Source organism: Pristis pectinata, chromosome 12 (genome assembly GCF_009764475.1).
Source record: "Pristis pectinata isolate sPriPec2 chromosome 12, sPriPec2.1.pri, whole genome shotgun sequence".
Lineage (NCBI taxonomy): Eukaryota > Metazoa > Chordata > Chondrichthyes > Rhinopristiformes > Pristidae > Pristis > Pristis pectinata.
In genome coordinates this window covers 30,257,431-30,272,576 of record NC_067416.1, presented here as the reverse complement: position 1 = coordinate 30,272,576, position 15,146 = coordinate 30,257,431, and the positions used below count along the sequence as shown (strand labels likewise).

General features: G+C 37.6%; 1 protein-coding gene across 1 annotated transcript in view; it reads right to left on the bottom strand.

Moving 5' to 3' along the window:
- marchf5 (membrane-associated ring finger (C3HC4) 5) overlaps nucleotides 1–15,146 on the bottom strand; it is a 55,541-nt gene that overhangs the window by 36,594 nt on the left and 3,801 nt on the right. The window contains exon 2 of the mRNA XM_052027845.1: nucleotides 3,338–3,540. Coding sequence (XP_051883805.1) covers nucleotides 3,338–3,540 — 203 coding nt within the window. The remainder of the gene's footprint in view (nucleotides 1–3,337; nucleotides 3,541–15,146) is intronic.

The following is a 15,146-nucleotide window of genomic DNA, read 5'->3' as shown; positions in this document are numbered from 1 at the left end:
ACCTTGCATTAACCAGTCTGTCATAAATTGGCAATAGTATGAGAAATGGTGGAGGTTACTGATGAAGATCTGCATGCAGAACAAGAAAAACTGAAATGGGTACAGGAGAACTTTTTGGCATTTTCTACACTTATTATGGGACAATTTGGGCAAGTTAAAGGTTGTGATCAAGGTCAATAGGAATAAGCGATAATAAAACCAAACACAAATATAAATGAGGAAAATTAGATAAGATTGGAATAATGGCTGAAAAATAAAAGTCCTCCCCAGTCACGAATGTCCAATTTATGTACAACCCGAACACATGGACAAGCATTTGGGAGTCCAGTAGGATGGATTTGCTGGCTGCTGTAGGGCTGCAGACATCTTTTGTCTTGTGGGAACTCAGTTAATGGCAATATCTGACTGGTTGAGTTAAACACCCTGGTTTAACTACAAGTTGCCCTTGGTTGGCCTACTCTTCTATTTAAATACATTGCCAGTCAGCCGTATTTCTGACTTGCGAACTGTTTGGGTTATGACCAGTTCTCAGGAATAGAATGCTGCCATAACTTCATCTTTTAAGCAAAAAAAATTGGGGAAAACAAAAAGGACAGATCCTCCTACTCAGGAGAAGAGCGATGGGACAAGTTTTGCATTGTTCTATCAGATGAAGAATGGGCTGTTGGATAAAACTCTGCTGTAAATATGGAAATAAATATTTGCCTGCTAATCTAATACCTGATGGATAAAACAGATGTTAAAACATGGGCAGTTACTAAAAGAAATCATGAAGAAATGTGAAGATTTCTGGCAAATGTAAAATCTAGCAAGTCATTAATCTGGGTTTCTGGATTACTAGGCCATTAACATAATTATTACTCTACTAAACATATAATTCCTCTCCTTGAATAATAATTTCTGACTGACAAATCTCATTAATTTTTTTTGAGGATGAAACTAGTAGGGTAGATGCACTATATTGTGATCTTCAAAAGTTATTCTGCAAGATGCCACCTAAAAGACTGTTACACAAAGTAAAGGCACAAGTAGTATTTATATTAAACATGAGTAAAAGGACAAAACAGTAAAAGAAATAAATGGATTTTCAGGTTAGAAGATGCTATTCATAGCCCATAATTGACCTACATGTAGAGACCGAGGATCTAAGAACGTGCAAGGGGAGAGAGGCGGGGAAGCAGGGCAGATAGACGATACTGTGGAAAAATATGAAGTTATTCAACTAGACAAAAAAAAAGAGCAGAACTTTTTGTTTTAAATGACAAAGTTCTGGGATACTGAGCGATTTGGATATGATTGTGCATGAAATTCAGAAAGCTACCATGAAAGTTCAGCAAGCAATTAGGAAAATAAGTGCTCTGTTGATCTTTACTCCAAAGGGATCGCCATACAAGACGCAGGAAGTTTTACTTGATTGTATGGTGCTTTGCTGAGATCATATCTGGAGTGTCATATACAGTATTAGTCTCCTTACACAAAAAATATTATTGTCAAAAAAGATGGTCCACTGTAAGTTTACTAGATGTTTAAAAGAAAAGCAATGTATAGAAGAGATTGTAACTGTGAGCAATATACCAAACTAAAAGAACCCTAATAATAGCTAACATTAACCAGCAAGCTCTGAAACAGTAATATTGACAGAAATTAACTGTCAGACAAAAGCAACAGGTAATCAAATCTTAAGTTATTGAGAGATCATTAAATTGCAATAAATAATGAGCAACAATATTCCTTCAGACAGAATGATACCCAAGAATTAGAAAGTGCATGCAATAGTCACAAATGTAATGACACACAAAAAAAAAACACAATCCAAATTAATGTCTAGCTTTCTTATTACAGTCAGCTAGGAGATGGATGAATTTTAATCCGAAAGGAAGACTTCCAAAAGATTGAAGAGACATTAAATGACTGTTGATTTATCAAAGGGCACTTGAAGACTCCAAAACAAATCTAGCAGTACTTCTTATTTAGTTTGTGCATCATGGTTAAATAAATGTGATCACAGAGATATTACCAACAGCCAAATCAAGCCCACAAACCACATTTATTTTTAGTTGTGAAAATGGAAGGTTTAAGTCCTGCAATGGGGAGTCTACTGCAGAACTTAGTTGACACCATAACCTCAGGCTGCTAACTTGATGCCTGGTGTGCATCTGACGCTCTGGGTTGCAGACCTTTCTGTTCCCACAATTTTGTTTTGGTAATTTCCTGATTTACCAGAGAATTCTTTGGAATTCTCCAATTTTGAGCTCTGTGGATCCTCAGTCTGAGCATATTCAAAGGTGAAATGAGCATCCACAGCCCTCTGAGATGGAGTTGGGAAAACAGACAAGTGCAGCTGTGGTCTTAACAGATGGCAGAATAGGCTTGAGGGGCCATGCAACTCCTCCTGCTCAAATTTATGCTCTTGGGCCAACTTTGGACTGGGACATAATTCGGAGTTGAGAACCTTTGGAATTCTCCATTCCTGAGGAACGTGGATGGTTACTGAGTAATTCCAGTGCTAATTATGACTGATTTTCAACCATGGAATCAAAAAGATCCACTGATTGTGGTAGCAAGTTGCTATAAAGTTGAAAATCAGCTACAATGTTATTGTAGGTTATATGGACTACTCCTGCTTTTGTTTCTTAAGCAATTCACATAGTCCTTAAACCAAGTTTGTTTTTTATTTCTAAAATTATATCTGCAGATACTGGAAATCCAAAATAATAACAAGAATTGCTGGAAAAACTCAGCAGGTCAGGTAGCATCTGTGGCAAGAAAGACAGTTAACATTTCAGGTCGCAGACCTTTCATCAGAACATGAGTTCTGATGAAGGATCTGCAACCTGAAATGTTAACTGTTTCTCCTGGCACTGATGCTGTCTGACCTGCTGAGTTTTTCCAGCATTTTCTATTTTTATTTGTAATTTTGGAATATGTTCACCTGGGAAGAGTAGGAGGCATCACTATTCTTCAAGTAGTTCAAAGTGGTGTAGGTTTAAAAACATCAGTTTGGAAACTTCTTGGGTTTAAAAGAATTGACTGGGTAGTTATATTTACATTATCCAATTAGAGCACAAAGCATGCAAACAGCAAGTTATTCAATAATTCTTACTTAAGGAGAAGTTGGAATTTGGTGGAAATGACAGAGGAGTGGGTGACAATTACCAATTTTATTTAAAACTTGTAGTAGATTAAGTCTTTCTTTTAATTAAATCTAATTTTTCCCCAACATCATCTTGAAACTTTGTTCATGCACATTCCATATAATGATGCATAAAGGAACAAATAATACATTAACTCTGATCCTTAGTTTGCGGTGGGGATTTATTGTCTTTATTTCCCTTACCTAGTTTTGGAAAGACAATTAAATATTCAGCATTGCACTGTGGACATGCCACTCTGGCTGTACTGTTGCCCCTTTGCTTCTCATCTACCCATCGTTGTAGACAAGCTTGATGAACCCATTTAGTGGATCCCCTGCACTTGCAGGGCCGCACCCATTCTGCTGTTCGATCATCTTCATCTGTGGCAAAACACACCCAACAACTCCTAAAACAAAAATAAAAATTCCAGTATCACCAAACTGAAGCAGAATACAATAGCTTTCTAACAGCAACAGTCTGAAGTGATTGTAAAGCATGGAAATAGATGATCAAAAAGTAAAACCACAATCTTCAAAATCAAAGCTAAAAAAGGGGAGTGGCTGACAAAATTTAATAATCTTGATTTTTATTTCCTCTCATTCATTTATCTTTTTTTACACCATTATGTACAGAATGGACTTGTGTTCATCATTTGGTTCATAGGTTTGTCTATAGGCAACTGTTTGTTATAAAATAAGACTTTAAACAAGCTGCATAAAATGTTCATACTACAAAAAAAACAGCTGGAGGAACTCAGTGGGTCCAGCAGCATCTGTGGAGGCAAAAGTTGATGATTTGGGTTGAGAACCTGCATCGGGACTGAGTGTAGAGGTTAGATAACCAGTATAAAGAGGTGAGAGGGAAGGATGAGGCAGGGGTTGGCAGGTGATAGGGAGAAGAGATAGGAGAACCAGGTGTAGTGTGTGGGTGATAACCAGGTGGAGGAAGGGAATGAAATTGGTTGACAAGGGGACGAGGGAGAGAAAACAGAAGGAGAGAGAAAAGAGCACAGTAGAAGAGGGAAATGCAAGAATACCAGAAATTGGAAAGTTCAGTACTCATACCATTGGGAGATTACACAGGTGGAATAGGAGGTACTGTTCTTCCTTTCCCCAAATGGTTCCATCTGCCTCCTTTCCTGTCTCTAACTATTATCCATTAGCCACAGTCTCCCAACTCCACAGCTCCTTCTCCCCCACCTGGCTCCACCTATTGCCTGCCAGCCCCTGCCTCACCCAACCCCCTCATCTCATCTCTACACTCTCAGCCCTGATGCAGGGTTCAACCCAAAATGTCAACTATCTTTTTGCCTCCACAGATGCTGCTTGACCCACTGAGTTCTTCCAGTACTTGCAGACTCTCTCGTGACTCTGTTCATACTACAAGTTGTGATGGATTCAGCAGGTTTACTAAATTAGAAATTCATCATTCTGAATATTCCTGAAGGCAATGTGTGGGAAAGGTCCCAATTAAGTCCCATAGTGCCACAAGCAAAACTAATTCCAGAAAGATCCAAGTAATGAAAAAATATTGTGATAATGCTTCACCATGGTCATCTCCTGTTTTCAGACAGTCTGGTGCTGTTGCAGAAAGAAAAAGACAAATCACTTGCATGTGCGCTATATGATGCCATTTCAACCCAAGATCTCTGCTTCTTGCTAAATTTCCATTTTCTTGCAATTGAATAAAACATGACCTTGATAAAACAGTGAATTAGGTCAGTAGTCAGATAAACTGAAACAGGAAAAACCCCACTAGGTGAAACCTCTTGTGAAAACAAAACTTTTTTTTAAAAAATATGGTAACTTGAGCCTCTTTTCTAGACAGGTTCACAAGTAGCAATCAATATTGCTAATGTATATTTCTCTGCTGTACATTCACATGCATGGAGAACAAAAAGACAGTATTTATGCAGTTCATCCCATTTTTGCAGGATGCCTAGTGGAAAACTTAAATTTATGGTTAAATACTTCTCAAATCACCCTAAAGCAGATTCTCGTGTTGGTTTTCAAGAGAAAAATATTCAGATACAGGACGCGTCACTATATCTCTGACCTTGATAAAGTAATGGAAATTTCAATTAAATATTTGACGGTGCTACCAATACACAGAATATTGTCTTGTTTATTAACCTATCTAAATAATATGTGTTTGACAAGAAACTGGTCCCTCATGTTGAAGCACAAGAGTACACAAGGAAAAACAAATAACTAATGACTGTAGGAGTTACACTGCTGTAGGCAACAGAAATGTTCAAATTTACTATGTGCTACAATGTCAGACATAATGGGCATTACAATTCTTTTCAACAATTACAACAGTACTGTTTGCAGACTATAGTGATACAAATCCCAACTCTCCATGTATATATACACTGAAAAAATGGTTTTTGTACTTAAAGCTCCACAGTGCTTCAACACTGCATAGGCATTCAGAATAGCTATTAAAATGCACTGCCAATACAAGCATGAACAGCTAATGGGTTCTTAAAATGCACACCTGCAATTGCAAAGACAAAAAAAATTAGTAAGACCACAAAAAATAATTTATATAGTACTATTTCTGGTCTCTGGACATTCCCCAAACATTTTGAAATATGATTAGTGGTTTCCAATTTGTACAAAGATGAATTCTCACAAATAGCAATGAAATTATGACAAGATAATACATTAAGGACAAATTCTATCCAGGACACAGGATAGAACTTCTTTCCATACCAGCATGTGATCATTTATATTTATCTGAGAGGACAGACAGAGCACTGACTTAACATCTCATCTGAAAGTCATCACCTTCAAAAGTATTCATCACTGTCAACCTCAATTTTGTGCTGAAGACTCATGAATGGGATTTGAACCCACAACCTTACTATTCTGTATTAGGGTTGCAACACAAAAGTCTATTTAAATACATGCTGATTAATCAAACAAAACTGCTTGCAGCTACTATTCTCAGATCCAATTTTATGTGCTAGAAGTAATATTATTTATCACATTAAAGTAGCAAAACTAATATACCAAACTTGTCAATTAAAAGCAGAAAAGTAGAACAAGAACAATGGGATAAATAAGCTTTGTTAAATTATCTTGACTGTGAAAAATAACCTCATTAACCAATCACACTCCCTGGGTAAAAGCATTAAATTGGATCGAGTAGAGGATTCTGTTCCTTAATGTGAAAAAAGCTTGTGACAAATTCCAAACTTTACTGCGTTCATTGTAATAATTCTTTTAAGACTTTTTAAGCTTTATCAAGTTACTTGGTTCTTGATCATAACACAATTTTTAAAAACTCAAGACTTAGAAAGCATCCTATCTGGATGCATCACAGCTTGATATGGCAACTGCTCTGCCCGTGACCGCCAGAAACGGCAAAGAATCGTGAACACAGCTCAGCACACCACAGAAATCAGCCTCCTCCCCATGGACTCTGTCTCTACTTCACACTGCCTCAGTAAAGCAGGCAACATAATAAAAGACTCCACCCACCCCAGACATTCTCTCTTCTCCCACCTCCCATTGGGCAGAAGATACAAAAGCCTGAAAGCATGTACCACCAGGCTCAAGGACAGCTTCTATCCCATTATTATAAGACTATTGAACAGTCCCCAGTACGATAAGATGGACTCTTGGCCTCACAATCTACTTTATTATGGCCTTGCACTTTATTGTCTACCTTCACTGTACTTTCTCTGTAACTGTAACAATTTATTCTGTTATCGTTTTCCTTTGTTCTACCTCAATGCACTGTTGTAATGAAATGATCTGTATGGACAGCATGCAAAACGAGTTTTTCCACTGTACCTCAGTACATGACAATAATAAATCAATTTAAAATGTTGTTGTTAAAGATAATTTGAAGATAATCAAATTAGTAAATTATAAATTGCACTGAAGATTACCAAAAGTTTACAAACAAAAAACATGACCATACAAATTCACCATACCCCACGGGCAACATCAACAAAAAGTGTTTACACAAAGCACTCAGCTATTATGGAGCAAGTTTGCTAAAATTAGTATTAAATTTAGCTATCATCTCTCACAGATTCCAAAAAGAGTATGCTCAAATAAAAATTATACTATCACCCAACTTCAATTCTTATGGTTCAGAGGATATCTGATAGCAGTGTGCAAGATCATTATGGGTTTAGATTGGACAAATAGAAACTAATGACTAATGGATGATTCAAGTACCAATGGATACAGATTCAAAGTGATGGGGAACAGGCAATGAATGGTGGGAAGGAGAGATTTTTTTTTAAAATGCAGTGATAATGGTCTGAAATCTACTGTCCACAATGGTGGTGAAAACAAAATCAGAATTATAGAAGTTTTTTTTTGAAGAGAATTGAATAGAAACCAAGGAAAATAATTTGCAGGGCTGTGGAGGGACGAGAGTGGAAATGGGATAGAGCTGAATAGTTCGATAGAGAGCCATCAGCTGAGTGATCTCCTTCCATGCCATAGTAATTCTATGGTTGTGGTTAAGCAGGTTATACAATGATTATTTCTTTAAAGACTAAAATTCAATTATGGGGGGAAAAAACAATGAAGTTATTAAATCCTCTCTACGTTATTGTTATTCCATACTTTAATCTCATTTTCCTGCATTTCTCTGGTTGATTCATGTACTAGTGCCATCCCCTTCTGATTAATAAAATATTTGCTTTTGTTGATGCAAATTGTTTTTGCTCTTATTGGGAAATAACTCCAAAAAATGGATATTCTAACAAGAACTACCACAACTATCACTAAAGCAACAGTAAGTAATATTCCCTGGGAATGTTTATTCCTCTTGCATACAGCTATAATTTTACTATTGTACACTAACTTAAAAAAACATACCTTTGTAAACAGGAAACAATTCATCAAAACCGATTATCATTAGGGCTCAAAATTTGTTTTTATTTCTTGTGGGGAAGGTTTCCCCCCCTTGATTATTACCATTGGTTAGCAAACAACAGGTACATTTTCAGGAAAACAATTTAAACTTTCTGCTTTGACAGTAAAATGACAACTAAAAAAGGTATTGACAATAAATAATGTGAATTCAAATCCATTGTCACCTGCAGTTTCACTAACCCAGCTATGACCTTTATACCTTGCCCGCATTACCCAGTCACGTCACTGAATGGCATTCTATTACACACCCACAAACATATCCTATTGATCAGTTGTCTATGCATTATATCCATATTTTGAAAGCAAATGCATGGCTGACACCAGAAGATGCACATCCAAGTGTTTTTCTTAAAAATATAGTCTCCAAGGCAGAAAGCAGTTGAGAACTGTCCTTCCCACAATGGTATCATGAGATTAATGGAAATTAATTTACACTACCAATATCATAAACTTTCTCAAGACACTTTAAGAGTGATATCAAACAAAAATTGACAGAGGCACATAAAAGATGTGACAGATGACCAAATGCTAGATCATAGAGTTCCATTTTAATGAGTATCCCAAAAAAGGAGTGAGTTTGGCAGGGCAGAGAAGGAAAGATTTCAGAGCTTGGTGCCAAGGTAGCTAAAAGCATGGACCCATCAAAAAGGAGCATAATAAAATCCAGGTCTGAGAGCACAGGTCTAGAAAGCAAGAAAGGGTCCAATAGATTGCAGGCAGGGAAAGGTGGAAAGATGAGGTTTAAATGGGGGAGTGAAGCTAATACAATGGTTAGTCTTGAAAATAAGACTAAGGCATGGATATCAAAACTGAAGCACTGTCAGAGTAAATGCCACAAGGACTTACATGATGGATGAATAAGACAGAATAAATTAAAGATTTGAGCAGCAGATTTAAGATGACAATTCAACATTGGGTAGAAGATTGGACGTGGGAAGCTGGTATGGGGAGGGGGGAAGAAGGGAAAAAAAAACAACACAAGAGGTTGGGAAAGGGTGCAAGGGTAGCCAGAAGAACATTGAAATAGGTAAAAAAACGGTAGAAAAAAAATACAGATATGGGGTTGAACTGCTCTAACAGGCAACAGAGCTCATGTTTATACTTCTGAGACATGAGCTCTCTGCAGCAGGCACCTCAAAGCACAGATACTACCAAGACAACCCCTCCAAGATCTTCCAAATTCACTAGCATGATAAGCAAATCAAATTGTGCACCTCTCCCAACCCAACATCCCCAGCACAGAGGTCCTAATTACACACAGCCCGCTTCAATGGGCAGGCCACATCGCTTGCATGCCTGACACCAGATATCTGAAACCGCACTCTAGTCCAAGCTCTACCACGATGAAATTATCAGGTGAAAAAAGAAAACAATTCATGGGATTCTCAAAGCCTTCCTGAAAAATAAATGTAACATCATCACATGGAAAACCCTGGTCCATAGCTGTTGGATTTGGGATTGAGTTGTCAGGAGCAAATGCAAACAGTGAAAAGAGCAACCACCTCCCAAACTACCTATCTACACACACCATCAGGCATCTTCTGCTCCAGCCATGGGAGTCTGCAAGCACCACAGAACTGGAATGGAAGCAAGTCATCTTCAATTGAGGGGAAGGATGAAATATAAGCAAATGCCCATCTCTAAATCAAACATGGCACCAAGGTTCTCTCAGCTTCACACAATTTAGGACTGCTGTTTAACTGCGCAAGGACCCCATTAATAGAATAAATGATATTTTCAATGGCCTTCCAATTTGAACTAGTTAGTAATTAAATGATAATTAATCAATGTGATGTTGCAATTTTATGCTCCCATCTACACCATACAATAAAAAATCCACAGTTGAATCATCAGAAAATTTAGATAAGATAATGATTTGGTTACATGCATTTCTATAAAGAAATATAGTAAACAATTGAGACTCACGCACAGACCCTTGTAGGACAATACAAGTCCCTTCCAATCAGAGTAGAATTCTCCATTCCTCACCTTATACAACCTAACCATGAATTCCAGGAATCTTGTACATAGCCAACACAATCTAGAATCAATGACTCCACACTGACTTGAGTGAGCATTTTCAGCTAGTTCTCGATTATAGATCCTATCAGCTTCTAATAGGTATTAGACTAACAGGTCTCTGTCTCAAATATCTTATATAATAAACAACAAATGTTTTGGCAGCAAGTCATTTAAATAATCAGATGTCCAATCTCCTACCCCTACCTTGCTAACCTTTTTCCCCAAGTCCTTAAAATTTAGTTGATTAAAGAGATAGATTATGTCATCAGTCAAATGTAATAGGATATTTTAAAAACCAGCAGTCATCTTGCATTGATTGATGTTCATTGATTATACAAGTACCCAATAAATTCAATAGAATCTAGGAGAGGGCAGTCTGTTTCATCAAGAACTCACCCACTACTACATAACTATACCCTCTTCCCAGTACATAATTCACTGCAGGAACTGCAGGGAGGCAATTTGTTTGGCAGTGCCACTTGAATATGCAAAATCTGTCACCAGTAATGACAAAAAGCTGCAGGTGTATCTGAACATTATCTTCAAGCCATGCACCAATCCTGACTTGGACATGCAATTATCATTCCTTCATTATTGCTGGGTAAAAAAATGAACCCCCCCCCCCCCCCCAACCAGAAAAAGCACAAGTCACAGAGCAATACAGCACGGATACAGGCCCTTCGGCCCAACCAGTCCATGCTGACCACGGTGCCCACCCAGCTAGCCCCAATTTCCTGCATTCAGCCCATATCCCTCCAAGCCCCGCCCCTACGTGTACCTGTCCAAGTGCTTCTTAAATGATACTGTTGTACCTGCCTCACCCACTTCCTCTGGCAGCTCGTTCCATACACTCACCACCCTCTGCGTGAAAAAGTGGCCCCTCAGGTCCCTTTTAAATCTTTCCCCTATTCCCCTAATCTACCTCATTATGACCTTGCACCTTCTCTGTAGCTGTGACACTTTACTCTGCATTCTGTTATTGTTTTCCCTTATACTACCTCGATGCACTGTGGAATGAACTGATCTGTATGCAAGACAAGTGCTGAGCATTTTTTTAAAAATGGAGACAGTTTGAGAAATGTTGATGTTTAAAAGGTACCTGGGTATTCTTGTACACAATTCAAAGCTAACATGAAGATGCAACAGGCAGCAAGGAAGGCACAACTCACAGGTAGGAAGGAAAACAGCATGTTGGCCTTCATTAACTGATATGTCATCTGCACACGCCTCAAGAAATGTCAGTTGAAAAAAAATTGTATTTATTTCGCTTTTAAATCATGTAAATTCTGTGAGTGCAAATTTTATTCCATAACTCAAATTTTAAGGCAGTGATTTGTAAATTCTGTGAGGACGAATTTCTGTTGCCCAAATGGCCGTAATGTGGGGGTCATCCGTATTTCCTATAGAATATAGAGAAGAGTTACCACACCAGATCCAGGCAAGCCCATCAGACAAGGAGAAATCGAGTATTTGAGGCTTGTATTTTCTGGAGTTTAAAAGAACAAGCATGATCTCATTGACATCAACAATACTTTTAGATGGTTCAAGAAGGTAGATGCAGAATATTCCCCTGTATAAAGAAACAAAATGTACTTACTCAAAGCCCCAGAAAACCCTTTACCCCAGATTAAGCTCACTGTTACTCATATACATCCTGATTGCCATCCTCCTATTACTCTACTAACCCAGCTACCAGCATCTTGCTGTAGCTCTCTAGGCCAGACATTACAGCCTCCCTAACCAGTCTCTGACCATGTAATATTTACACTAACCATTTTGTCAAATGAATAAATAGCCACAAATTACTCTGTAGTTAATCAAATTCCAAGTCATTTCAACTGTAACTAAATAGCCCAACCTGTTTCTAAAGCCAATTGCTGAACTAACTCAACTCAATTTGTTGAACTGCTTCAACTCATTAAATCATACCCAAAAATGGAAAATAGCGCATATAGATTTAAATAACTACATTCAAAAACACTTACTAACCTTAATTGTAGTTCAGGAAATCACAATGTACCCATTTGCTCAAGAGCTGCTTGGCCTTTCTTCTAACTTTTGCAGACTTATTAAACAGTTGCAAAACAGGATGATCTAATCATAACTTTGTTTGTTTTCTTTCTGACCATTATACAACAACTAAGAATCTAAGGTTAGTCAAAACCACTTCATTTTTGATACAAAGAACAAATGCATATCATTCTATTTTAATCAAAATACTTACCCACACTAAATGAACCATACTAGGAAGTCCCAGGTGCTATTGTCAGTCTGTACCAAATTAGCTTAATCTCAGCTGGACAAGGGCAACAGTTGAGCTCAGTGCCAGGAAAGTTCTTACTCCTATTTGCCTTCCAGTTTGGGGTTGCACTTGTAGACATCTGGTGAACACAGTATCAGACTTTGCTGGGGTGCCTCCCACTAATGAATAGTATGCCAGCTCTTAATGCTCACACTTGAATAATAGCCAATTAATGGACAGTTGCATCTGTGGACCCACAATATAAAGATTCAATGTATGCACAAGGTGGTGAAGCAAACCAACAAGAAAGATTTAGTTTTTAAATTGATCAGCAAACATACATATATTGCAATTTTCACAAGTTAATTTTAGCAAGAATATGTGGCCTAAAAAAACGCCTGCTTTAGTCACCAAGTGATTAGAATCTACTTTCTCTTTGGGAGATCAATTGTTGTATCCTTCCCTTGTGCTTCAATAAAAGTACATATCACACCATAATGGTGCAAAAACCCAAAACAGAAATGTTAAAAATTAATTGCATCCCACCCCACCAGATAAACAAGCAATGAGTAAACACCATGAAATATTTGATGGTTGTTTTGGCTCTATATTGCACAACTAGTTCATTAAAGAAATATGGGCAGTATTTGCTTCCCCCCCCCCCACTATATTAATAAAAATGCAGTAAATTTCTAAAGTGTTTGAGATGACCTTCCAGAAAGAACTGTGCATCCATTGTGAATACTAGAGAGATTAGGACCTATTTCAAATTGACATTTAACCATAAACTTATTTTACATTCCATGGAAAAAAAAACGACAAAAACTGCCACAATAATTGTTACACCACATTTGCAAATTGTTCATTCTTCTTAACAAATCCCTTGGGGTTGAGGATTATTTATTTCCATTCCAGTTCTTTGATAAAAAGTGATAGATGAGCCAGGAGGTGCTTGATGGGACAGGCAGCTAGTTTGGGAGAAGGTGCAGTCCTTTCCCTGGACTCTTGATGAATGGACTAGAGGTTCTCTATTACTTCCTTGATACTTCTCCTCCATTTTGAGTGGTCAAGAGGTGGAGATTCTCATGCGTTCATGGGGATGTAATACTCTCCCCAATCCCCTGCATCCTACAAAGAAGCTTTGAGAATATTGTGAATCTTTTCCTCTGCCCACCTGCTACAATAGACTGCAGGGATATGTTGATGAAAAAAGGTTGGCCCGCCCAAGATCAAACTTCATTTACCTTTTCATTTTGCATACCAGAGGGTACAGATTTAAGGTGACAGGGGAAAGATTTAAAATGGATCCAAGGGGCAAAACCACAGAAAGTGGTGGGCATATGGAACAAGCTGCCAGAGGAAGTGGTAGAGGTGGGTATAATTATAACATTTAAAATGCATTTAGACAGGTACATGGATAGGAAAGATTTAGAGGGACACGGGCCAAACACGGCAAGATAGGCCTAGCCCAAATAGACAACTTGGGCCAAAAGGCCTGTTTTTTGTGCTGCTACTCAAGAAGTCATTGCATTTACATAGAGAAGCAGTACAACTGCAACCTAAGGAAACAATTTTCTCTGGTCTGTTTCAACTAGAATTATTTAGGAAGCACAAAGTTAGGGATGAAATTACAAAAGTAGCTACAAACTGAAATTAAAGACAAAGTATATGAAAACAAATGTCTAGAATAAACAGTGCGCTGTACAAGAACAGGAGCAGAAAATACTGTGCCACACACATGGCTGGTCTCAAAGACTAAAATCACCATCCACTCTCTTAATACCTATAAAATTCTCCCTCAATTCCATTTGTGTCCATTGCCTCTCATAAATTTGCTATCCTCTGCATAGAATATTATTCTAATAATAATGTTTCAATTTGTCAGTGTGTCAGCACCTCTTCAGGAAGCGGAATATTTTCCTTGAACTTTCATTTAAAACAAAAACTTCTAGACGCCTCATAATAGAGAAATCGCTTGGTCACTCTTCATATTCCAGATATGATTTCACTATCTCAAACAGATTAATTCATTCTCAGTTTCTGGGAATGAATGCACAAACTACTAGTTTAATCCACTCATAAATACTTTCATTCTTTAGGAAATTCACATTGGTCAATAAAAAGCACTACATTTACAGGGAAGTGAAAGTGATCAGCACGAGTACTCTGTGTACTGTTATGTGCTCTTGCAACATTTTAGAAAATATAACAGATTACTTGGGATATTGACAAACATGGAAATTCAAGTTTCAGCAAATACAATACACTCCACAACTTCATCTAGTGAAAGAACTGTTGGTATAAATGTTTAGTAAACATTTATTGACTAGCCAGTAATGATATAAAAAATTAGCAGTGATTAGACAATGATAATCTATCATGGAATACAGTTCCCATAATTTACATGAAGGACTCTCACAAATTTAGAAATACACTCACATCAGGAAGAAAATTCCAGACCAAGTTCCATTTACTAGAAATCCTCTCCCATAATTAACGTTTACATTATCCTACATCTCACCATATATTAACAAATTATATTAATTCCCTGTTAAAGTAGTATTTCAGTAAACCACTCGCAGCTAGGTGCAGTGGGATGCAAGTTGATGACAACTTTGGAATCAGTTATTTAGGGCAGTACGTGGAGTATTCAGAGTCAATTGTTAGAAAAGCACTCACTGGCCCAGCCCAATGCCATCAGAACAAATAAAGCACCCGAAACATTGACCACCTGCTTTTCTCCACGGATGCTACCTGGCCTGCTGAATTCCTCCAGCATCATCGTGTTTTTCATCTAGATTCCAGTATCTGCAGTTCTTTATTTCTCTAGCACTTCAACTGCTC